The 24,590-nt window shown below is 39.4% G+C and overlaps 1 protein-coding gene across 1 annotated transcript in view; it reads left to right on the forward strand.

Annotated features, from left to right (window-relative positions):
* Nucleotides 1-208: 208 nt before the first annotated feature.
* The window catches only part of EPHX4 (epoxide hydrolase 4), a 43,251-nt gene continuing 18,869 nt past the window's right edge, over nucleotides 209-24,590 (forward strand). Inside the window, exons 1-6 of the mRNA XM_045064848.1 lie at nucleotides 209-544; nucleotides 2,774-2,859; nucleotides 13,350-13,507; nucleotides 15,221-15,349; nucleotides 20,553-20,656; nucleotides 24,198-24,346. Coding sequence (XP_044920783.1) covers nucleotides 314-544; nucleotides 2,774-2,859; nucleotides 13,350-13,507; nucleotides 15,221-15,349; nucleotides 20,553-20,656; nucleotides 24,198-24,346 — 857 coding nt within the window. The 5' untranslated portion in view covers nucleotides 209-313. The remainder of the gene's footprint in view (nucleotides 545-2,773; nucleotides 2,860-13,349; nucleotides 13,508-15,220; nucleotides 15,350-20,552; nucleotides 20,657-24,197; nucleotides 24,347-24,590) is intronic.

Here is a 24,590-nt window from a genome sequence, read left to right on the forward strand (position 1 = left end):
GGCCGGTCCCCAGCCTCGCCCAGTCCGGGGCGGAACCCGCAGCGCAGGGGGTCTGCCCGGCGGCGCTCCCGGGCTGGGCGCATCGGCCCCGGAGCGCGCACCGCGAGTGCGGGAGCCCGCAGCTGGGCCACGGGACGCCGGCCGAGCGCAGCCGCCCCGGGGGCCCGCGGGGAGGCGCGCGCGGAGCCGGCTCCCGCGGACCGGCTGGCGGGCCTGGCGCGCGCCGCGCCGGCTGTCTCGCTCCGGAGCCCGAGCGAGCGCGGCTGCTCCCGCGTCCCCGAGGGGCAGCGGGCCCCGCCGCCGGCCCTGCCCGATGGCGAGGCTGCGGGATTGCCTGCTCCGCCTGACGGTCACGATCCGGTCCCTGCTCTTCTGGTCCCTGGTCTACTGCTACTGCGGGCTCTGCGCCTCCGTCTACCTGCTCAAACTTTTGTGGAGCATCGGCAAGGGACCCGCGCAGACCTTCCGGAGGGTCGCCCGGGAACACCCTCCCGCGTGTCTGAACGACCCCTCTTTGGGTACCCACTGCTACGTGCGGATCAAGGTGAAGGCCGGCGCGGGCCCGGCGGTATCGGGAGGGAACGTGACGGCCGTGAGAGCAGAGCGCGCTGGGCTGCTCCTTCCATGACGCCCAGCGTCCCCTAGTGTTCCCGGGGCTAGCAAGAGCGTGCGGCGGGGACAGGGAAGATGCCAGGGGGAGGCAAGGCAAGAGGGGCGAGGTGTGGCGGGAGAGGGGTCGAGACCGTGTGTGTGTGTGTGTGTGTGTGTGTGTGTGTGTGTAATAGAGAGAGAGAGAGAGAGACAGAGAGAGACTGAGAGAATGAGAATAGGTTATAAGGGGGTTCTCTCATCAGGTCCTATATATAATACAGTCCCCTCCTGCTCCACCACAACAACCCAGAATGATTCTGCTCTCTGTAAGGGAAGGCTGTCTCTCCTGTCACCTTTTTGCCCTTTAGAGCTCAGATCAGCTGTAGGGAATTGTTCCTGGTCGTGCCCTACTGTCTCATGAGGCTGTCCTTGCCCAAATATTAGAGATTGAAAGAGTAAATAGAATACGGAAATAGGACGTTATTCAGAGTAGCAGAACAGAGCATTCCCAGATGACCTACCAGCATGAAACGATAAATAAATGGTGTATGTTTGTGAGCAAAGAAGCTGACTTATAATGTCAGAGACCAAAGAATGAAGTAAAAAGTGAATGTCAACCGTGCATTCAGACTGGAACTGTTCATGCTTGTCCCAAGCCTCCCGGCAGCCCACGGATATTCCATTTCCTGAGGCTCCAGGTGGTGAGGGGATATGGCCCTTCTGGATGCCCCCTGCAGTCTGACTCACAGGCCTGTCAAACTAGCCTCACAGGAGGGGTTATTTATGTCACCAAGTGCAAGAGTCCTATTAGGAGATACACTGTCCAGCTGCTAGAGTTCAAAAGACGAAGGGCACATTTTTCATACCCTTATCAGCCTGGAGTATGTATGAGGATGAAATGAATTGATGTTTGTAAAACAAACAAAGAAAAACCCAAATAAATAAAAACGTAGAACAGTGCCTAGTACATAAGAAGTGTAACAAAATATTTGTTCACTAAATCCAGTCAAGTGGACAAGACTCATCACCAATAAAAGAAGTTACTAAACTTCTAGAAAGGCATTCTGCAGTTGAGGGCAAAGTCAGTTTTGTTATCTTGGTCCAACCTGGGGTGGGGAAGCAGTGAAAAAGAGTCCTCTGGAATTCCTCATACTGCTTTTCCTCCTTGTCTGGCCACCTAAAGAGTTTCCCCCAGAGACAGAAACCATGGAGTGGAAAGAATATTGTCCTCTAAGGTGGGACAGAATGGGGTTCTGGTCACAGCCCTGCTCCCAAGCACCTTTATGACCCATGTGAATATCTTTGGACTTTAGTTTCCAAATCTGTAAAAATGATGGGGTTGAATTAACCTTTTAAGATTTTCTTACATCTGGAAACCCTCTTGCTTGGGTTACCTGATATAAAACTCAGTCTCTGTGCTCATCTCTTGGTTCTCGGTTTCTTTCTTCACTTTTTTTCTGAATTTTTGTTTTCCATTCTTGCTCCCCTCCCCCCATTTTCTTCTTTTCAGTTTGCTTTGTGTTTGCTGTATTCCTGTCTCACCCCCATGCCTTTTATTTTCCTTGGGTAGCCTTGTCTCCCACATGCAGAGAGAAGTCTTGGGCACTCAGAGAGTTCTGCTGTTAGAAATACATTGAGGTGACATGAGGAGCAGGAAGCAAAGGGAGCTGTAAATGCAACTCTCAACTTAAAATAATAATGTGGGAAGGAGAGAACTAAAAATAAGGAAAGGAGGTGTGAATTATATAACTGATGGCACAGCTCTTGACGGGCAAGCTGAGAAAAGTACATGACTAGGAGGTAAACATGGCAGGAATATAAATTCAGATCAGAATTATTTACATGTCCTGTGGAATTTGAATGAGATGAAATGTGACACATCAGTAAGATGAAAGTCACAAATTGTGACATTGTTCCAGAAGCTTGTAACTTAGAAATTGACCTTGTAAATAGAACAAGAAGGGAAAGTACTATAAAGGAAATGTCAACAAAAGTAAATCTAATTTACTCTATTAATAAATCATGGAGTTTTTTTTCTTTTTGAAATTGAATGATATCTACTTTATTTCTTGATATTAAAAATAATGCAAATGAGCTTTTTCTCTAATGAAATTAAAATACTGAATGCACTACTTTTGGCAAAATATCACTAAAATCCCATGCCCTCTCTTTTGTACTACAGGATTCGGGGTTAAGATTTCATTATGTTGCTGCTGGTGAAAGAGGCAAACCACTTATGCTGCTGCTGCATGGATTTCCAGAATTCTGGTAAACTTACCAACCAACTTTTTCTTTTGCATTAAGGCCTTGTCTAGTCACAGTGTCATTTTCTTGTTATGACTTTTAATCAACCTTACTTTATGGTCTCTTACCCAGTTATCCTTCCTGAATGCTCCTGAATAATAGGGATGGTTTTCCTTCTATCTCATGAAATGTGCGTGGTACCAGCCTAATTTTGTTCCGTCCTTCCTCCCTGCCTCCCTCCCACCGTTCCTTTCTTTCCTCCTTCCTCCCTTCCTCTCTTTCTCTCTCTCTCTCTTTTTGGTGAAAAATTAAAAGAAGTATTGTTTAGTGTTTCAAATTTCTGAACTAGTTACTAAACAATTTTCATAGTGTCTACTGTGGACCATATGCCACGTTGGGCAGGGAAAGGAGATTGAAAAGAAATCAAAGGTATAGAGTGCCTGTTATCTGGAAGGTCTACAAGAAGCCTCAGGTGAGGGGAAGATGGAGAAAGAAGAGGACTCTTAGAAACTGAAGACGAACTATTTCCTATGCATGTAACAACAAACTCATGAATGCAGGATAAATTAAGGACCTAAATATTTTGCATTAGGAAGAAACCTATAACCAAAAATATACAGTTGCTAGTTACCTAGAAGAAAATGTTCTGTTCTCCTTTGAACCTCCTAGAGCCAAATAAGTACAGATGATGGCAACATATGATTAAACTTTAAAAATATGAATATCTTTTTAAAAGATGCTACATATGGTGGTAAAAAGACAACCAAGCCTTTTGACAACAGGGCTATGATCTCAAGATAGTTCCCAAACTAAATGCGAAGAAATGGATGAAAAATAACCATATCCTCCGAGCCGACTGAAAGGCAGAATATGTTATATCTTTTGAAAGGTCTAGATTTATGCCCTGTCACCAAATTTTTCCCTTATTAGCACTCTTAACACTTAGAATTTCACCATTACGTATGGTACACCTCCTTCACAGTTTAAAAGATTTTGTCTTATCCAAAGTCCTAATTTTAAATGCATCTAGCTCTCAGAGATATGACCCTAATACACTTTAATTAATACATTATCGGTGAAAGAGACTTAATTAATAAATACACTGAGAGAACACTAGTGCATGAGGAAGTATTAGGTATTGAAGAAAAGAATGGAGTGTGGCAAAACTCCATGGACCTCATCATTTTTCCAGAGCAAAAAGCCTATAGATGTCTTTTTTTCTGAGATTTTTCCCCATCATGAAGATTTTTCTCCCCTCTGTATTCACCTACATGAATAAACATAAGTTGCTTTCATGTTCAACTTTTATCTGTGCTTCCATCTGGAGACAACTTAATTAGGTGGTAAACAGCCCAGTGCAATTCAAGCGTATGTATGTAGACTCGGTTAGTGGCGTGCTTGACTTGATTGGCTCACAATAAAATTTAAGTCGGAAGCATTAGTCAAATCTGCATAAAGTAACATAGGCGGTGAATTCTGGCTTAATCACTTACTCTGCAGGATCCCGCACAATCATCTGCAATAATCTTACCGAGTTGTTGGGAAGATAAAGAGTCAAAATATGCAGAAGGCCTTTCACAGAGCCCCAGTGAATACTCAGCAAATGTTCATTTTCTTCCTTCCTTCCTGTTCACCCAGTGCGGAGAGCCACGCGCCGGGGCTAGCATCTGCCAGGCATTTATTAATAGGGCCCCTCTCCCTAAGAAACTATTAACTAAAGTGCGCTGAGATCATACTTGTTTGAGAGCTAGCTGCATTTTAAATCAGGACTTTAGATGATACAAAATCTTTAAAATTCTAAAGGAGGTGAAATATACGGAATAGCGGAATTCTAGTTTGAAGAGCGAGAGTAATGAAGACATTTGGAGATAGCCCATTGTCCCAGACCTGGGCAAAAATAATTTCTTGAATGCTGCTGCTGCTGCTAGTTAACATTTATGGACTGTTTACTATGTGCCAGGCACTCTTCTAAGTGTTTTACTTACCTCTCATTTAAACCTCACAGCTAGCCTTCTGAAATCAGCAGGGTCAGAGCGTAAGGCATATCCTATCTTTGACCATCAGAACTGACCTCTCCTGCTTGTCCTCAGGATGTAGGAATGATAATCATCGGACATCAGGCAGAGCTTTTCACCCTTCAAATTTCACGCCTTATAGAAACATTCAAGAGGGTGTTAAAAGTTAGCTAACCACGCAAGAACACCTCCCTCTAACATTTTGGATCATTGTTCTAAATAAAATTCATGATCTGTTGGGGGGGGGCGGTTGATATTTAACTTTGTAGAAAGAAAAGACTCAAAAGCTCTTCTGTCTTTCCACCCCACAGCAACCCCAGTACTCATCGATGCTCTTTTCTCTTGGGGAACTTCACTTCCTTTACACGTGAGGTTGTTACCATAAAAATAAACATAAACAAATCTACAACTTCTTCAGGAACTTGGTAATTGTTGCAAAGAAACAGCAAGTAGCAATGATATCCTTTTGATAGAGGACAGTTGATGCTGTCTGTCATATTTCAGAATGATACTTTTGTACATTTTTCACACCACTGTCCCATTATTTACTCTTCATAAGAGCCTCCTTACAAAATAGAAATGCCTGGTGATTCTTGTACGTGTCTTCTAATCTTCAGTGGACAAGACAGCCTGGGAGAAGCCCAGCACTGGTCCCTCCCTGGACATCAGTCCAATTTGCTCTGGCAAAGTCAAGTCTTGGATGTGTTACTCTGGGAACTCCCTTGCTATGACTTTAAAAACAAAACAAAAAACAGTGAACCCCCATAGCTCAGCTACTCAAACAGCATATTGAATTTACTAAGCTTTGCTGCCCCTTAATCTCAAAGCTATCCGGTTGTTTAGGGAAAGTCTAAAAGCAACTACGTGGGGATTGCTGATAATCAGAAACCTCTGCTAGACTATGTCATACCCTAAACCAAGACTTCTGTATTGAACTTTGTCCTTCCTTCTGGTCAGACTGCCACTATTACCTATTAGGAGTCTAGTTGATTCCATTCAGATGCTCCATTCAGAAAAATGTTAAATAAATTTCAGAAAAAAGTCGTTTTGATTAAACCACTTCCAGTCTCTCTCTTGGCCTTCCTCTCTTTTTTCAAAAGCCCATTCTCTTGCATTTCTATCTTCTTTAAAAGCCAAAAACAACAAAGCAAGAAACTCTGTCTGACATTTCAAACCAGTTCAAATTTGCATAATAAGTATAAATATTATTCCTCTATTAATCAAGTTTTGCCTAAATACATATGAAACTATAAACTTATTTGTAGATCAAGTAGGTCAGAATATTTGACACAATGAAAACAAAATAATCATAAATTGGCAATGTATATAAAAATGATTTTAAACAGAAAAGCACTGTACACATGCAAAATATTTTCTGCATTTATCATCATTACCTAAGAATAGCTGTTGAGAATTGATGACATTTAATATAAGATGTTACATGAAAACAATAAAAATTCTGGGTCTTCTTTCTTAAAATCTAAAGGAAACATCAAACAGGATCTGCATCTTGGAGACTGTTAGCTAAATTATCCCAAAATAAAGTTGTTTGTCAGGAGATGGTTTTTCTCCCACTCTCTCTCCACCTCAATTTGCATCGCTTTTAAAAATATTTGGAGCTGATGCAGGCAGTTTCTTTGAGTTGTCTTCATCACCAGCTGTACGGAGTGCATTCGTCATTACTCAAGTGCTGAGGCAAGGGAGGGCTCTTGGTACACACAGCTGAGCCCAGAGGCTGATGACTATGGCCTTTTCTCTGTTGTGAAGGGGAAAAGGATATTCTACATCTGAATGTGGCTATCCTGGTAAACCAGAAGTCCTCTTATGTCAAGAGTAATCACTAGGAAGGGGGTTGCTTTTTTTTAGAAGAATCATCTGCTAATACCTGAAGGTACCAGAAAAAAAAAATGTGGATGAAAATAGCTAGCTGTGTTTCTTTGTAATATTTTTAGGAATTACTGATTTTTTAAAAGTAGGCTCCTTGCCCAGTGTGGAGTTTGAACTCATGACCCTGAGATCAAGCTTCACATGCTCTGGCTCTGTGGACTGAGCCAGCCAGGTGCCCCTGAGTTACTGATTTTGTAATATGTTTCATTTCTGGGTCAAGGGGCTCAATTTTGTTTACTATCATATGAATGAGATGCCCATCCATCTATCTCTGGGGTGATTTCTTTTTCAGCTTAGAGGGTGAATCAAATATGCTTTGTGAATTCTGGGAAGGTTACATTTAAGATTTTTTTTTTGCGATTTATTAAAATAGCAGCTGCCCTGTTTCTTAGAAATGCTGAAGATATTGTTTGGCTCCTCTATGGATGACAGCAATAGTTGAATTTATTTGTAAGACAATTTAAATTATTAATAAGAGAGTGAAATATGCTTGTATTATGTTTGTATAATCTCTAATGCAATTTTAAATGTAAAATATTGCAGGATTCTACACATTCCTTTGAGTCAAATTTCACAGACGTTGACTATAAATTCCCCAACAGGAACTTGGGAACTTTAGTCATCCCTGCCTCATGGTTTGAACTGGGGCAGAGTTTTATTGAGCAGCTGGTCCTTCTAGCACTGTCAAGACTCAGTCTTGTTTGTTTCACTTATGCAACACATTTTTACTGAGCACCTACATAGTCTAAATATTGAGTGGAAGCACCAGACACAGTAGATCATTGTAAAGCTCATGCTCAGTCCCCTGAAGAGTGTATGTGCAAGTGGGAGAGTAAGAAGGGCTTCACCCAACCCACCGAGAAAGGTGGGGGCCAGCGGGTTCCCCTGGAAGTGGAGATGCTCAGAGTGAGGAGTTCAGTGAAGGGGAAGAGCAGGGATTTTGGGGAGCAGGGAAATGGCAAAGAATGTTGTTGCAGACAGAAGATATCACAGGAACAAAGTCAAAGGCAATATGGCCATTGGATCGCTACAGGGGGCTTCCCGCTACAGGGGCAGTGTACCTGGGACTCAGGACAGAATACCTTGGTGTGAATCCTTGCTCTGCTCTTTGCTAATTCTGTGGCCTTTGGCAAGGCAATTAGCCTTTCTGTGCCTCTGGATTTTTTAGGTCTGCTGTGGGGATAATAATAATATCTACTTCACAGTTTTGTTTTGCAGATCAACATTACTATATGTGAAACACTTAGAATGGTGCCCTGGCATGTACTAAGAATGATATAACCGCCCGCTCCTTTGATCATACAGCAAATGACAAAGAGTGTAAAATAATCAGGCTGGAAGATTGGGTCTTAGTCAAATCTTGGAGGTTTTGTCTGCCATGGTGACGAGCTTGGGCTGCATGTTATGAGTACAGGCAGACCTTGTTTTATTGTGTTTCACAGATACTGCAGTTTTTGGTTTGGGGGTTTTTGTTTTTGGTTTGGGTTTTTTTTTTTTTTTTGGATTTTTAAAATTTTTTATTGTTTTCACAAACTGGAGGTTTGTGGCAACCCTGAGTAGAGCAGGGCTGTTGGAGTCATTTTCCCAACAGCATTTTCTGATTTTGTGTCTCCGTATCACGTTTTGGTAATTTTTGCAATATTGCAAACTCTTTAATTATTATTGTTACATTTGTTATGGTGATCTGTGCTCAGTGATCTTTGGTGTTACTACTGTAATTGCCTTGGGGAGCCATATACCACACCTACATGAGATGGTGAACTTAAGGATGGATGCCTGTTGTGTGTGTTCTGATGGCTCCACCAGTAATGCTTTCCCCCATCTCTCTCCCTCTCCTCGGCTCTCCCTGTTCTCTGAGACACACAATATTGAAATTAAGCCAGTTGATAACCCTACAATGGCCTCTAAATGTTCAAATGAAATAAGGAGTCCCATATCTCTCATTTTAAATCAAAAGCCAGAAATGATTAAGCTTAGTGAGGAAGGCATGTCAAAAGTCGAGATAGGCTGAAAGCGAGGCCTCTCCCACCAGTTAGCCAAGTTGTGAATGCTAGGAAAAGTTCTTTTTTTTTTTTTTTTTAAGATTTCATTTATTTTTTTTTTCTTTTTGACAGAGAGATAGAGAGAGAGCACAAGTAGGCAGAGCAGCAGGCAGAGGGAGAAGGAGAAGCGGGCTCTCTGTGGAGCGAGGAGCCCGAGGTAGGGCTTGATCCCAGGACCCTGTTAAGCACCCAGGCAGGTACTTAACCAACTGAGCCACCCAGGCGCCCCTGCTATGAAGAAGTTCTTAAAGGAAATTGGAAGTGCTATTCCAATGAACATACAAATGATAAGAAAGTGAAACAGCCTTATTTTTGATATGGAGAAAGTATCAGTGGTCTGGGTAGAAGATCAAACCAGCCACAACATTCCCTTAAGCCAGAGCCTAATTCAGAGCCAGGCCCTAACTATCTTCACTTATGTGAAGGCTCAGGCAGGTGAGAAAGCTGCAGGAGAAAAGTTGGAAGCTAACAGGGGTGGGTTCATGAGGTTTGAGAAAAGAAGTCATCTTCAGAACAGACAAGTGCAAGGTGAAGCAAAGTGCTGATGTAGAAGCTTCAGCAAGTCATGCAGAAGGTATGGCTCAGATCAGTCATGAAGGTGGCAACAATAAACAATAAATTTTCAAGTAGATGAAACAGCCTTCTATTGGAAGAATATGTTTTCTAGGGCTTTCCTAGCTAGAGAGAAGTTAACACTTGGCCTCAAAATTTAAAGGACAGGTTGACAGTCTTGTTAGAGGTTAATACAGATGGTGACTTGAAGTTGAAGCAATGATCACTGATTATTCTGAAAATTCTAGAGCCCTTAAGAATTATGCTAAATCCATTCAGCCTGTTTTCTATAAATGGAACAACAAAGCCTGGATGACAGCACATCTGTTTACAACATGGTTTGCTGAATATTTTAAATCCACTGTTGAGATCTACTGTTCAGAAAAAAAAAAAAAAAAAAGGTTTCTTTCAAAATATGACTGCTCACTGACAATGCACCTGGTTACCCAGGAGCTCTAATGGAGCTGGACAACGAGATTACTGTTGTTCTCATGCCTGCTAACACAACATCCATTCTGCAGCCCGTGGGTCATGGAGTAATTTCTACTCCTTAAGCCTAATTCTATAGGAAATACATATCATAAAGCTGTAGCTTCCATGGTGATGACTCTGATGGATCTGGGGGCAAAGCAAATCAAAAATCTTCCAGAAAAGATTCACGATTCTAGCCGCCACTGAGAACCTTCATGACTCATGGGAAGAGGTCACAATGTCAACATGAACAGGAGTCTGGAAGAAGTTGATCCCAGCCCTCATGGGTAACCTGGCGGGCTCAGGACTCCAGTGGAGGCAGGAACAGCAGATGTAGTGGAAACAGCCTGAACATGTGACTGGATGGCTGTAAACTCCTGATGGATCATTCACGGCTAAGGAGCTGCTTCTCACTGATGAGCAAAGACAGTGGTTTCCTGAGCTGGACTCTACTCCCGGTGAAGATGCTGGGAAGATGGTTGAAATGACAACAGAGGATTTAGAATATGACATAGACTTAGTTGATAAAGCAGAGGCAGGGTTTGAGAGGACGGACTCCAATTGTGAAAAAACTTCTACTGTGGGTAAAACACTATCAAACAGCATCACATGCTACAGAGAATCATTCATGAAAGGAAGAGTCAATCAATGCAGCAAACGTCATTGTTGTATTCTAAGAAATTGTCACAGTCACTCCAGTCTCCAGCAGCCACCACCCTGGTCAGTCATCAGTCATCAACATCGAGGCAAGACCCTCTACCAGCAAAAAGATTACAACTCTCTAAACATTCAGATGGTGGTTAGCACTTTTTTAGCAATAAAGTATTTTTTTCTTTTTCTGATTTTGTTATGCTTTTAACTTTAATTCTAGTGTAGTTAACATACAGTGTTATATTAATTTTTGGTGTTCAATATAGTGATTCAAAAGTTCTATACGAGCAATACTTCTTTTTTTGAACTTTTTAATATGAGCTTATTTATTTATTTATTTATTGCTGACATATAATGTATTATTTGTTTCAGGGGTACATATCTGTGATTCATCAGTCAAGCTATACTTTTTAAATTCCAATTTATACATTGTTTTTAGACATAATGCTATGTTACACACTTAATAGACTACAATGTAAATATAACTTTTATACTTACTTTATCGTGATATTTACTTTATTGTTGTGGTCTGGAACCAATCTGTAGATCTCTGAGCTATGCCTATAGTAGGGATTGAAGAAAAGATGTTAAGCAGTGAAATGACATTTGCGACCTCAGTCTGATTTTGTGGAAGACAGCACTGGGGGGAGTGAAATGCATACAGACCAATCAATAGGTTGCCGCATTAATGGAGGCCTGAATTAAGGTAATGATAGTAGGGATGGACAGGAAAAGTGATTAAATAAATATTTAAAAGCTTAAATCTGCAGAACTTTATTGATTAGGCATGAGGTAATCTCTGAAGAGGGACGAGTTAGGCTCCAGTTACAAAGACATAAAAAAAATCAATTGAAATTTTTAAGTAAGGCTAATGAGAAAATAATATTGTTGTTGACAGATGAGATTCTCTGAGGAAACACACTGCTTCATTTGTTGCAACCTAAAGACAAGATTAGTAAGATTGCTATGATCTCACTAGGAAACATACTTTTTCTTAACATTTTCAAATATGTCTTCATTGGTAATCCTTTTCAGATTTTCACAAATCATAGGTATCCTGATAATAAGTCAAATATTCTGTATCCATGCATAATTACAAATATGTGTCTGACACTCTTCCTGAGGACTTGTTGATGTAAAGCCCACAGTTTGCTTCATTGATCTTACTGCTTTGTGACACCTCACCTGGCAGTCTCTCTCTCACTATTGGCTTACAATCGCAGATCCCTGTGTGCACCTGGCTATTGCACTCCAAAAATCTTTTCAGACAGTTATCTCCCATTTGGCTCATGTCAGATAATTCTACACTGTTTCCATGAACAGATGTGCATGCGGACCCATTTTTTAAATGCCTATTTGTCGTTCCACAACAATCACTTCTCAGTCTTTTGGCTAAGATCAAGTGTGGAGTTCCACAACATACTGAGTCACTTTGAAAAATCCGCATCTTTTTTTTCCTCTTTGTTATCCAAAATAATGTTGCTTGTTTGAAGAAGAAAATCTCTTGGTTCTGGGTGACTGACTGGCTCAGTTGGTAGAGCACATGACTCTTGATCTTCGGGTTGTAAATTTGAGCCCCACATTGGGTACAGAGGTTATTTAAAAATAAGATCATTTAAAAAAGAAAAGAAAAGAAAGTCTCATGGATCTTTTTATTTCATTTAATTCCGCAGTTCCCTGATCAAGCACAGCGGCGGCGGTGGGGTGCGGGAGCAGGGGGCACCTGGCGCTGCAGAGGTCTCCAGGACTTGGCTGTAGCACACTGGCCATTCATTTTTTTTTTTCTTAAAAAAAAATTATTTATTTGACAGAGAAAGGGAAAAAAACAAAAACAAACAAACAAGAAAAAAACAAGCCAGGGTTTGGAGGAAGATGAGGAAGAGGGAGAGGTGGATTCCCACTGAGTGGGTAGCCCAACGCCAGGCTTGATCCCAGGACCCTGAGATCATGACTGGAGCCAAAGTCAGAAACCTAACCCACCAGCCACCCAGAACCCCCCAATGCTGGCCATTTTAACTGGTCAGTTAATGCCAGTGCCATTTTGGCTGTTAAGTGTGTGGGTCTTTTTGGGTTTTGTTTGTTTGTTTTGTTTCCTAAGATTTATTTATTTGGGAGCGATTGAGCACAAGTGGGAGGGTCATAGGGAAAAGGAGAGAGTCAAGCAGACTCTGTGCTCATCGCAAGCCTGATGCAGCCCAAGATCTCATGACCCTGAGATCCTGACCTAAGCTGAAACCAAGAGCTGGACACTTAACTGACTGTGCCACCCAAGCTCCCCTTAAATTTTTTTTTTTAAGATTTTATTTATTTATTTGACAGAGAGAGAGAGATCACAAACAGCCGGAGAGGCAGGCAGAGAGAGAGTGGGGGAAGCAGGCTCCCTGCAGAGCAGGTAGCCCAACATGGGGATGGATCCCAGGACCCCGAGACCATGACCTGAGCTGAAGGCAGAGGCCCAACCCACTGAGCCACCCAGGCACCCCTCCCTTAAATATTTTTAATATCACACTTGCTTGTACTCTTTCAGGATCTTCTCCACAGAAGCATATGTAAGTACAGATTCCCTGATAGCTGTGAGCATTATTTAAGGAAGGCTCGAAAATTGATTTCTTAAGTACATATAGAAGTATATTAGTTTTAGAATCTGATATTTTGTAGTGTCTATAAATAATGGTCGTCTGTTACACCCCACTGGAGCTGGTAAAAAAAAATAACAATAAATTTTTATAAAGAACTTCAGTGATCCCTTCTGAAACATGTCCCTTCCTCTGGCTCACAGATGGCCTTTATAACCTTTCTCAAAATAGACAGTTTCTTAGAGTTGTCCACGTAGAAAAGCTATGTTACTCTCTGGATTTGCTACTGTGGTATTTTTAGTGTTTCTTATTTCCTGCAGGTATTCTTGGCGTCACCAACTAAGGGAATTTAAAAGTGAATATCGAGTTGTAGCGCTTGATCTGAGAGGCTATGGAGAAACAGATGCTCCCATTCATCGAGAAAATTACAAATTGGACTGTCTAATTACAGATATAAAGGATATTTTAGACTCTTTAGGTAGGTCAGCTTTAAAAAAATAGTATACTCCCTTTTAAGGGACTAACATTCAACAAATTGTGAGTTGGTAACCTCATTTCTTGGGAGGAGGCATTTTCCATTTACCTGAGCTGTTGTCTGGATCCTGTCACCATGGTTTTGGGTATACAGCTGAGAATATTTATAGAGGATATTGAAAAGAATATATCCGGAATGACGATTCAGTCCACCAGCCAAGAATGACTTTGAAAACTTGTTTTTAAAAGTATTTCTAATGTATGCAATTAATTATTTTCAGAACTAGTTTTTGGAAATTTGATTCTTGTACTCAGAAAATTTGTTTCTTCAGAATGCACATCTAAATAATCATTTAAAAATGTTATAACATGCAGAAGCACTTGCACAATCTTTCTTCTTTTTTTTTAAGTTTTTTTTTTTTTTTTTTAATTTGAGAGAGAGAACACAAGCAGGAGGAGGTGCAGAGGGAGACAGAAGAGCAGACTCCCCACTGAGCAGGGACCCCCCCCCCCCAATGTGGGGCTCAAGCTCAGGACCCTGCTATCATGAACTGAGCCAAAGGCATATGAACCGACTGAGCCACCCGTGTGTCCTGCGCTGTCTTTCTTATGTTGATCATCTAGTGCCACAATGTGCCAAACATGGCCATAGGCTTTTATTCACATGCTTGTGGGTATGAAGGTCAAATGTAGGCTGGACCACTGGGTCTTTGCCTCAGGTTACAGGTCCTGCTGGGACTGACTTCTCCCTCTGAGTTGGGCTGCAACACAAGTAGTTTTTCCTCTTCTCCTGGAAATGACAGAAATGGCAAGAGGGTGAGCCCAGATGCAGAACCTTTTTTCAATTTTCTGCTTGCAGCACATTGATCAAAGCAAGTCATAAGGCTGAGTCCAAAGTCAAGTCATACTCCTATGACCAAAGCAAATCACATGGTTAAGTCTAGCATAAAAGGGATAGTAACATATACTGCTTTTATGACAGCAGGGAGAGAGGAGAAGTAAATATTTTTTAACAACAGTCGAATCCACTACATCTTTTTTGGCTAAAACCCAGCTGCTACCATGGTATGTTAATGGAACTAATATTGTAAGAAACCCATGAAATCAAATTAAAGGCCTTTTCTACAATAATCTAAAGAGAACATAGATCAGGGCAATACTAAGAGGAGAAAAGAATGGATGAGGTCTGGGGTATCAAAGCAGTGTTGTCATTTAGTCTGATTACAATAAAATAGAATCAAAAATATTGATTTCCATCAACCATATTTCATTCTTCTTCTGTGGTAATTCAGTCAGACTTGGCCTAAATTTGTCTTCATGAAATTTTCTAGGCAAATCAATAATATAGTCTTGCTTTTGACCTAATTATGTGTAATTTTTACCATGGTTTTCCAAACTCGGGTTCATGGAACAAGAGCTGAACTAGCTATTTCTGATTTAAAAAAAATATATATATATGTATGTATATATATTCATTCCCAGGACAGATTCTGAATCTGTAGGTCTAGAATGGAGGCTGGACATCTAAATTTTCCAAAAAGCTACTTAGGTGATTCGGACATACAGGTTTTGGAAACACCAAACTCAGTATCTTCATGAAGTGCATAATTAGAGTCAGATTATGATGGGAAGATTAGTTTCAAAAGTGTACCCATTTTATGTGTTGTAATGATGCATCCACCTTCAATGACATCAATATTTTTTTTCTCCATTACAGGATATAGCAAATGTGTTCTTATTGGTCATGACTGGGGGGGGATGATTGCTTGGCTAATTGCCATCTGTTATCCTGAAATGGTGATGAAACTTATTGTTATTAACTTCCCTCACCCAAATGTATTTACAGGTGAGTATAAATTTCAATTAAAATATTTTTGCTCGTGATAATTCACTGTTGTCACTGACACTTTGGATTAAAAACAGTAGTTTTTTAAAATTAAATGACTAAAATATGATATTAGCATATGACAATGTCAGATACCTTGGCTTTAAATATTTTACAAGAGTGACAAATTGTAGCTTCATATTTGCTTGCATAATTTTATTTTTTAGAGAATATTTTAATGCTCACTTGGATAGGGATAAGCGGAAAACATACAGTAACATTACTTTGACAGTAATGAATCTTGACAATCTAGAAATAAGTTCTCCTCTTTCCTGACTGCTTGGGCTATCAGGAATGACAGCATTCTTTAAAGCCGTAGTTCTCAAATTTTGAGTTTCAGGACTCTTTTATACTCTTAAAAATTATTAAAGACCCATTGAGCTTTTGTTTATATAGGACATACATAAAAATATTTACTGTATTAAAAATTAAAAATGAGAAAATTTAAAATTATATATTAATTCATTAAAAATAGTAAATTCATGATCTGTTAACATGATTAACATTTTAATGAAAGCTAGCTACATCTTCCCAAACAAAATGTTAGTGAGAAGAATGTCACTGTTTTACATTTTTGCAAACCTGTTTAATTTTTGGCTTAATAGAAGACAGCTGGATTCTCAGATATGCTTCTGCATTCTGTCTGTTACAATATGTTGTTTGAATTGAAGTGTGTGAAGAAATCTGGCCTCACACAGATTTGTAATTGGAAAAAGGAGGAGTATTTTAATAGTCTTTTCAGATAACTGGATTTTCTTCTTTAATACGACACCAAACTCGAAAACTGGTGGTTTCTTAAAGGTTAGTAACAATGTAGAATCTGATGTCATATTAATGAACTTCTTGTACTCTATTACTTTAAATCCATTAGTCTCTCTAGCACTTTGAATGGATTTTTTACCCATGTGTAATTTTGCATCATCATGCAATGGAAGATATTGGTTTGTAGAGATATATAGATCTTCCATAAGCTGGCACATTTTATGTTATATCAAAGAATCACATTCACTAATATTGCCCCAGTTTCATCAAAATGTCGTTGAGTATTGCAATGCTGTCATGCTCGCAGTAGTAAATGCACGTCTCCAAAATTCTAATTTTTATTTGAAAACTTGAATTTCATTGTTGGCAGCAAATACCCTTGATTGTTTCCCCCTGCAAGTGACAGGTTCACTTTGTTCATTTTCAAGAGACTATCTGTCAAATACTCAAGTCTGACCAATGATAATTTGTTAGCCATCCTTTCAAGTAAAAAACGGTATTCCATAAGAAATGTAGCTAATTCATCTAATCAACTCAAAGGATTGTAGGCATGCTATTCCTTGAGACAACCATTGTTCTTGGGTGACCAACAGAACTGCTTTATGTGTACATTCTGATTCATCTCAACGTTCAAAGGCCATGTACACAAGGGTTGAAATGTAATAAAATTAATAATTTTTGCTATTTTATCTAGGACATTCCTGAGTGAAACTGGCACTTAATTTTATGTGTTTATGTATTTGTTTGCTGCAAAGAAGACAATGACTGCTCCTGCTAAGACTGTTTAGTAACACCACCTTGCTTTGTGCTCAGGCAGCAATGGCTTTATCTACTATGGTTTTTGTACCATAAGCACGAATGTCAACCAAAGGAGAAAAGCTAAAAATGTCTTAGTATTATAATGAAATAGTTTTGATTGTCTGGATTGCTTAAAGGGGTCTTAGGGATCCCCAGAGGTCCACACGGGCTATACTCTGAGAACCTCTGCTATAAAGGGAACTCTTAAAATCCTCAGAGTGTTTAAAGACCAGTGAGCCGTGGCTAGGCACATTTTTATTTGGTTTTGCCAAAAACTATCATCTTATCCTCTTTAACTACCCTTGTCAAGTTTTCCGAGTTTCAGGTACTGCTATGACTCACAGCAGCCCTCTAGGGAACAAAAAAATTTATGTTGGGAACATGACTACATAAAAGGGAGAAAGGAAACATGACTACATAAATATTGTATAAGTGTAAGAGTTGGATTTTATTTTATTTTTTAAAAGTATTTATTTATTTATTTGAAAGAGAACAAGAGAGGACAAGTGTGGCGGAGGGAGAAGCCGGCTTTCTGCTGAGCAGGGAGCCCAATACAATGAATGGCTTAATCTCAGGACTCTGGGCTCATGACCTGAGCTGAATGCAGTGCTTAACCAACTGAGCCACCCAGGCATCCCAAGAGTTGGGTTTTAGATATAGATCCATTTGTCTCATTTCTGAACTGAAATTCCCTGTATTTTTCTCAGTTGTGTTAAGTAGCAAAAGTGGTCTTACATGCTTATTCCATTGATTGGGATCCTTGAGTAAAGGTTATTTTTGTGATGTTGCTAAAAGGACAAATTGTAATTGATCGTTTCAGCAAGAAGATTCTTGAAATATTTCTGGAATTGTTTTATTCAGATTAGGTTCAACCTTAGTCAGCTTAATATAAGGTCTTCAAGTAATATGCCTGTATTTAACCCTTAATTATATTGCTATCTCTTTTTTTTTTTTTAAGATTTTATTTATTTACTAGAGAGAGAGGGAGGGAAGAGAGCGAGCACAGGCAGACAGAACGGCAGGCAGAGGCAGAGGGAGAAGCAGGCTCCCTGCTGAGCAAGGAGCCCGATGTGGGACTGGATCCCAGGACGCTGGGATCATGACCTGAGCCGAAGGCAGCTGCTTAACCAACTGAGCCACACAGGCGTCCCTATATTGCTATCTCTTAAGGCAGGGCTGAATAAACTCTGTTCGATGATGACTTTACAAAAAGTATAGCATAACTTATCTCCACTTATCTGAGAATTATAGTTCTAAAAATTCCAACTATGTGAACACTAGCCATGTTAGTTACAAAATTAGAAATAAAAAAGATGACCTCTATAGCAAAAATTATATATACATAGTGCACAAGAAAAAATAAGTATGCATACTTAATGTGTGTGATTACACTACTCACCAGTTCAAAGCTTCAGTGTCTTTCCAAAGCCCTTAAAAGTCCATCTCCTCTGGCCCTCCCAGACCAGATTTCTGTTTTGCTCTCTGACTCATCTCATACAACCTCTCCCTCCTCATTCACTACACACCAGCCACACTGACGTTCTTTCTTCTTCCTAAATGTGCCCAGCCCAGGACCTACTTTTTGTTCTTGGATTTTCTCCCTAGATCTTTGCATAGCCACCTCCCTCTTACCTTTCAGGACTTAGTCCACATATCACATCCCCAGAGAAGCCTATTCTGATCACCTCTGCTAAATAATAGTCCTCCACAACACCCAATCATCACTCTCAATCAGATTACCTTGTTTTAATTTTCTTTATGATATTATTGCTATCTAAAATCATCTTTTAAAGTATCAATACTTATTGTATAAGCCCCTTATTTTTTTTTAAGATTTTATTTATTTACTTGAGAGAGAGACAGTGAGAGAGAGCATGAACGAGGAGAAGGTCAGAGAGAGAAGCAGACTCCCTGTGGAGTTGGGAGCCCGATGCGGGACTCGATCCCGGGACTCCAGGATCATGACCTGAGCCGAAGGCAGTCGTCCAACCAACTGAGCCACCCAGGCGTTCCTGTATAAGCCCCTTATTAATGGAAACCTCTTCTGTCTTGTTGACTGCTAAATCCCCTCACACACAGTAGATATTCAAATATTCCCTGAATGAATGAATTTTCTAGTATAAACTTACGGAAACACTTTAGTTTCTGTTGAGGCCCAATGAATAAGGTATTCAAATCCCCCTGTAAAGAAAGTCTTTATTTATTTTTTTTAAAGAATTTTTATTTATTTATTTATTTGACAGAGAGAGAGAGAGAGCACAAGTAGGCAGAGAGGCAGGCAGAGAGAAGAGGAAGCAGGCTCCCCGTTGAGCAGAGATCCTGATGCAGGGCTTGATCCCAGGACCCTGAGATCATGACCTGAGCCGAAGGCAGAGGCTTAACCCACTGAACCACTCAGGCACCCCAAGAAAGTCTTTTAAACAACAGAAAATTGGGGCGCCTGGGTGGCTCAGCAGGTTAAAACCTCTGTCTTTGGCTCAGATCATGGCCCCAGCGTCCTATATCATCGGACTCTGCTCAGCAGGGAGCCTGCTTCCTCCTCTCTCTCTGCCTGCCTCTCTTCCTACTTGTGATCTCTCTCTCTCTCTCTCTCTGTGTCAAATAAATAAATAAAATCTTAAAAAAAACAAAAACAGAAAATTACCTCCCCGTATATCCCTAGGAAAAGTGTGAGGTTACTGATAATAACCTTGGAGAAAAAGCAGTGTCGTTTGGGTTTCCCGTTCTTTTCTGAGTCAAGACTTCATAAAATGAAGTTTTCTTTTTATTTAAAGGGTTATAAACTTTCTAAACACTTGAAATATCCATAATAAAATATAAGAACATAGAAATTGTTCCAAAGATGATGTAGCCACTCTGGAAAATAGTATGGAGTTTACTCAAAAAGATGAAAATAGATCTACCTTACCTGAGTATTTACCCCGAAGTTACAAATGTAGTGATCCGAAGGGGCACATGCACCCCAATGTTTATAGCAGCAATGTCCACAATAGCCAAACTATGGAAAGAGCCCAGATGTCCATTAACAGATGAATGGATAAAGAAGAGGTGGTATATATATAATGGAATATTATGCAGCCATCAAAACCTCTGAAATCTTGCCATTTGCAATGACGTGGATGGAACTAGAGGATATTATACTAAGTGAAATAAGTCAATCAGAAAAAGACAATTATCATATGATCCCATTGATAGGAATTTGAGAAAAAAGAGGCTTATATAGGGGAAGGGAGGGAAAAAATGAAAAAAGTTGAAAGCAGAGAGGGATACAAACTGTAAGAGACTCTTAATCTCAGGAAACAAACTGAGGGTTCCTGGATGGAGGGGGTGGGAGGGATGGGATGGCTGAGTGATAGACATTGGAGAGGATGTGTGCTATGGTGAGCGCTGTGAATTGTGTAAGACTGATGAATCACAGACCTGTACCCTTGAAACAAATAATACATTATATGTTAATTTTTTTTAAAGAAATTTTTCCAAAGAGAATATACAACGGCTTACTTGTGGATTTTTTTCATCTCAAAGGTGAAATTGCCTTAATTTCTTTCAATAGTAAGTGATGAATACACCTTGGATAAGGTCTAACGTAGCACTTTAATTTCAGAATATATTTTACGACACCCTGTCCAGCTGTTCAGATCCAGCCATTATTACTTCTTCCAAATACCATGGTTCCCAGAATTTATGTTCTCAATAAATGATTTTAAGGTAAGTCAAATATGGTGATGGATGTTAACTAGAATTATTGTGGTGATCATTTTGCAATGCATATAAATATACATTGTATATTTATTATGTATATGTGTATATATATTATGTTGTATACCTGAAACTAATATAATGCTATAGGTCAATTATACCCTTAGAATAAAACTGAAAAACTGGAGCCCAAGAAGATGACAAAATTAGGAAGTCAAAACAAAATAAAATTATACAGAGGCACTAAAATAAAAAGAAAAAAAGAAAGAATTGGCCCTTTTTATGTTGTCTGATTTGTTTAAAATATGCATTTATTGATTATTGTGATATGCTGTCCACTGTTAGGCATTTCCTCCTATGTAAGAAAAAAATGAGTCAAACAAATAATGTATTTATATTAATGAAAAACATTTCAAAATCTATTCTTCAGAAAGAAATATAGACAAATGCTAATATTTAATACATGCTTCTAAGACCTAATCTATAGGCTTATTTTTACAGTCTCTGTATATTTGAATGACTGGATATTGTTCAATTTTTTCTAAGAGCCTGTGCCCCTATAGGCATATCTCTTTTCAGAGAACATTCCATGGGGAGACAAGGGAATATGAATGCCAGGTGAGAGAGTTTGACATAGCAGAAGTGGAGGCCTTTGGGTGTAAACAAAACCCTGAAACAAAGTAAGCATGCAGGAATTGTGTACCATATACGTGGACAACCAGGAGTCATGTGTTGTTCCTATTTCTTGAAGGTCTATCGAATGCTTCTTGTTTATCTAACGGGGTGTTAGGTATTTAAGGCAGCTCTAAAATAGACAATATTATTTTACTTGGAAATACTTCTGCATATATCTCTGACAGAAAAGGACTTTTTTTTTTTAAAGCATAACTCCAATACCATTATCAAACCTAACAAAATGAATAATTACTCCCTACTATGACTTAATATTCAAATTTTCGTTCCATTGACTCTCCATTCAAATTTCCTTAACACTTTACTTGTTTGAATCAGGAACCAAACAAGGTCTACACACTGTATTTGATTTTTATAGTTTTTTCAATCTACAACAGTTCCTTCTTTTTTTTAACCACATCTTTTTATTGAGGAAATTTGGTCATTTGTCCTGAGGAATGACCCACATTTTGGATTTGGCTAACTACTTCATCATGGTGTTATTTAACTTGTTCTGCTAACCCTTGTTTCTTCTTCATGGATGATACTAACCTAGAGACGTGGTCAGATTGATTTTTAATTTGATGAGAATACTTGTAGGTGGTGCTGTGTATTTCTGAATGTATTATATCAGGGAAGCACATAAGGTCTAGTTCTCTCAGCTTTCATAACACTAGCACTGACCAGAGGGCTCACGAGTTGTCAGACTATCTAAATTTCCTAACATTTCACCAAATAATTTTAGCGTACACTGATAATCACTGCCTCGGTCCGTTATTTTATTAGGATTTGCAAAATGGTGATTTCCTAATTCTATCATTTTTATCTGCTTATATTAACTGGAATTCTTCCTTTTATTAACTGGAATTGTCCACATCTACTGTTTGGTTATTTTGAAATACAGTTCACATAAGAATGGCAGGATAAATGCTTCATTCTTTACCTTTATAAACAACTTCCAGAGTAATGACTTGGTGCCCTAGAACTCTCCAATGATAACCAATGAAGTTTTCTTTTTTCCATATTATTATGAGCTCGTGAGTTTTGAAAATATATTTGGCATGTATCAATCAATTACAGTTCTTTCTGATGCTCAAATTGTCTCATATTAGGCCAGTGGAAACTCCATCTGGTTGGCTCCTATGTCCTTTTGACATAAATCTTCAGTCAGTAATAGCTTGCTTTCTTAATGTCTTGGGTTCCTTTTTTATTTGCTGCTGCAGATCTGGAATCAGACATTCATTGAAGGAACTTGGGCTCCTATTGGTAGGAAATTTTACTTAGAAACCATAGTCCTGGTGTCAAGGTTATCATTGTTACTGGGTTTTTATTGCTTCTAGATATTTCCATTGGATAGAATTTATACATACGTATTTTTAGAGTGAAAAAAATCACAAGTTCTTATTCGAATTTCCAAAGCAAAATTGAGACTACAAAGTTTTGCTTAGCTTTTATATTTTATAAAAACCATTTAAGCGGTTCTAGTCATAATTCTACTATAAGGTGCAGAGAGGTCTCGCTTAGGTCTCTGTTTCCTGTTTCTCTGTCTCTATCCTATTTCCTCCTCTCAGTAGGGAAACCGCTTGGTTAGTTTTTGTTTCTTTTTTTTTATGGTTTCTTTTTTAGAAAATATAGGCATATGTGTATGTATTTTTCTACTCCTTCTTACACAAAAGATAACATACTATAAACACAATTTTACACACACACACACACACACACACACACACCCCTTAAAACTATGTCCTGGGGATCAACTACTCCATAGTACAGTAATCATCTCTATCTTCTCTTGGAGTATTCAGAACACATACCATCATGTGGCTATACCATAGTTTATTCAACCAACCTCCCACTGATGGAAATTTTGTTTCCAGTCTTTTGCTATTACAAATAATGTTTCAATTAATCACCTCCCCCATAAATCATTTCATAGTTTTGCAGGTGTGTTTTGGGGCTGAGGGATCTGCATTTTATTTTGTTTTTTAAGGACTGATTTATTTATTTTGGAGAGAGAGAAGAAGGAGCAGAGAGGGAGGGGAGAAAAATCCTTAGCAGATTCCCCACTGAGCATGGAGCCAGACATGGGGCTCATCCCAGGAACCTGAGATCAGGGTCCCTGAGACCCTGAGCTGAAATCAAGAGATTGATACTTTGTGGACTGAGCCACCCAGGTGCCCTGAGGGATTTGCATTTTAAATAAGAATCCCAATGATTCTGATGCAGGTGATTTGATCTACACTTTGAGACATGCGGGTAGAGAGCAGTGTTTTTAAATTTGTGGGTGGGGCCCACTCGTGAGTCAAGAAATCAGTCTAGTGGCTTGCAATTTGAATTTTTAAAAATAAAGTAGAACAGAAGTGAGTTGAAAATATCACTACACACTATAATAAGAGTAAGGGATATTTCTTTTAACTTTTGTTTCAGAAATGTAAGTGTAGGAGTATAGACTGGATCATGATATAAAATGTGTTTGTTACTCTGGATTGTGGTTAAAAAAAAGTTCATACAGTTGTGGGGGGAGAATAGATTGGTTGTCAGTAAACAGATCAACTACTGTTAGAATATTCTGGAAGGCTTTAGAGTGGTGATACTATCTGAGTTTAGCCTTGTAGAAAGTGAATAGGCACCAAGAAAGACAGGTTGCTTTTCCTAAAGGTGAAGTGTACATGGGGGATTCAAAGGGAAGAATATCAAAAGTCAGGCCAGGAAAGCAAAAATGTGTCTAATGTGTTTGTAAACAATGAGGTCTTCTACTTGGCTAGAGCAGAAGGGGGGAGTTGTCACTCACACTGACCATTCTCTTTCAAAAGCCAAAGCTTTAGTTTATGGTGAGGTAACTAAAAAGTTTTAATTATTTTCTTTTCACTTAAATTAGGCTTTGAAACATTTGTTCACCAGTCACAGCACTGGCATTGGAAGAAAAGGATGCCGATTAACAACAGAAGATCTTGAAGCTTATATTTATGTCTTCTCCCAGCCTGGAGCATTAAGTGGCCCAATTAACCATTACCGAAATATCTTCAGGTCAGTATAATTTCTTTTTAGCTAAACGAAATATTCATTCCCTGAAAAGCCAATATTTTTTTTTCCCAAGTTTTATTTAAATTCCAGCTAATTAACATACCATGCAATACTAGTTTTAGGTGTAGGATTTAGTGATTCAACACTTAACATGCAACACCCAGTGCTCATCTCAAGTGTCCTCCTTAATACCCAATCCCTGTTTAACCCACCCCCTATCCACCTCCCCTCCAGTGATCTCCAGATT

This window comes from Mustela putorius, unplaced genomic scaffold (assembly GCF_011764305.1).
Source record: "Mustela putorius furo isolate JIRA1106 unplaced genomic scaffold, ASM1176430v1.1 tig00003853_pilon_pilon_pilon, whole genome shotgun sequence".
Classification (NCBI taxonomy): domain Eukaryota; kingdom Metazoa; phylum Chordata; class Mammalia; order Carnivora; family Mustelidae; genus Mustela; species Mustela putorius.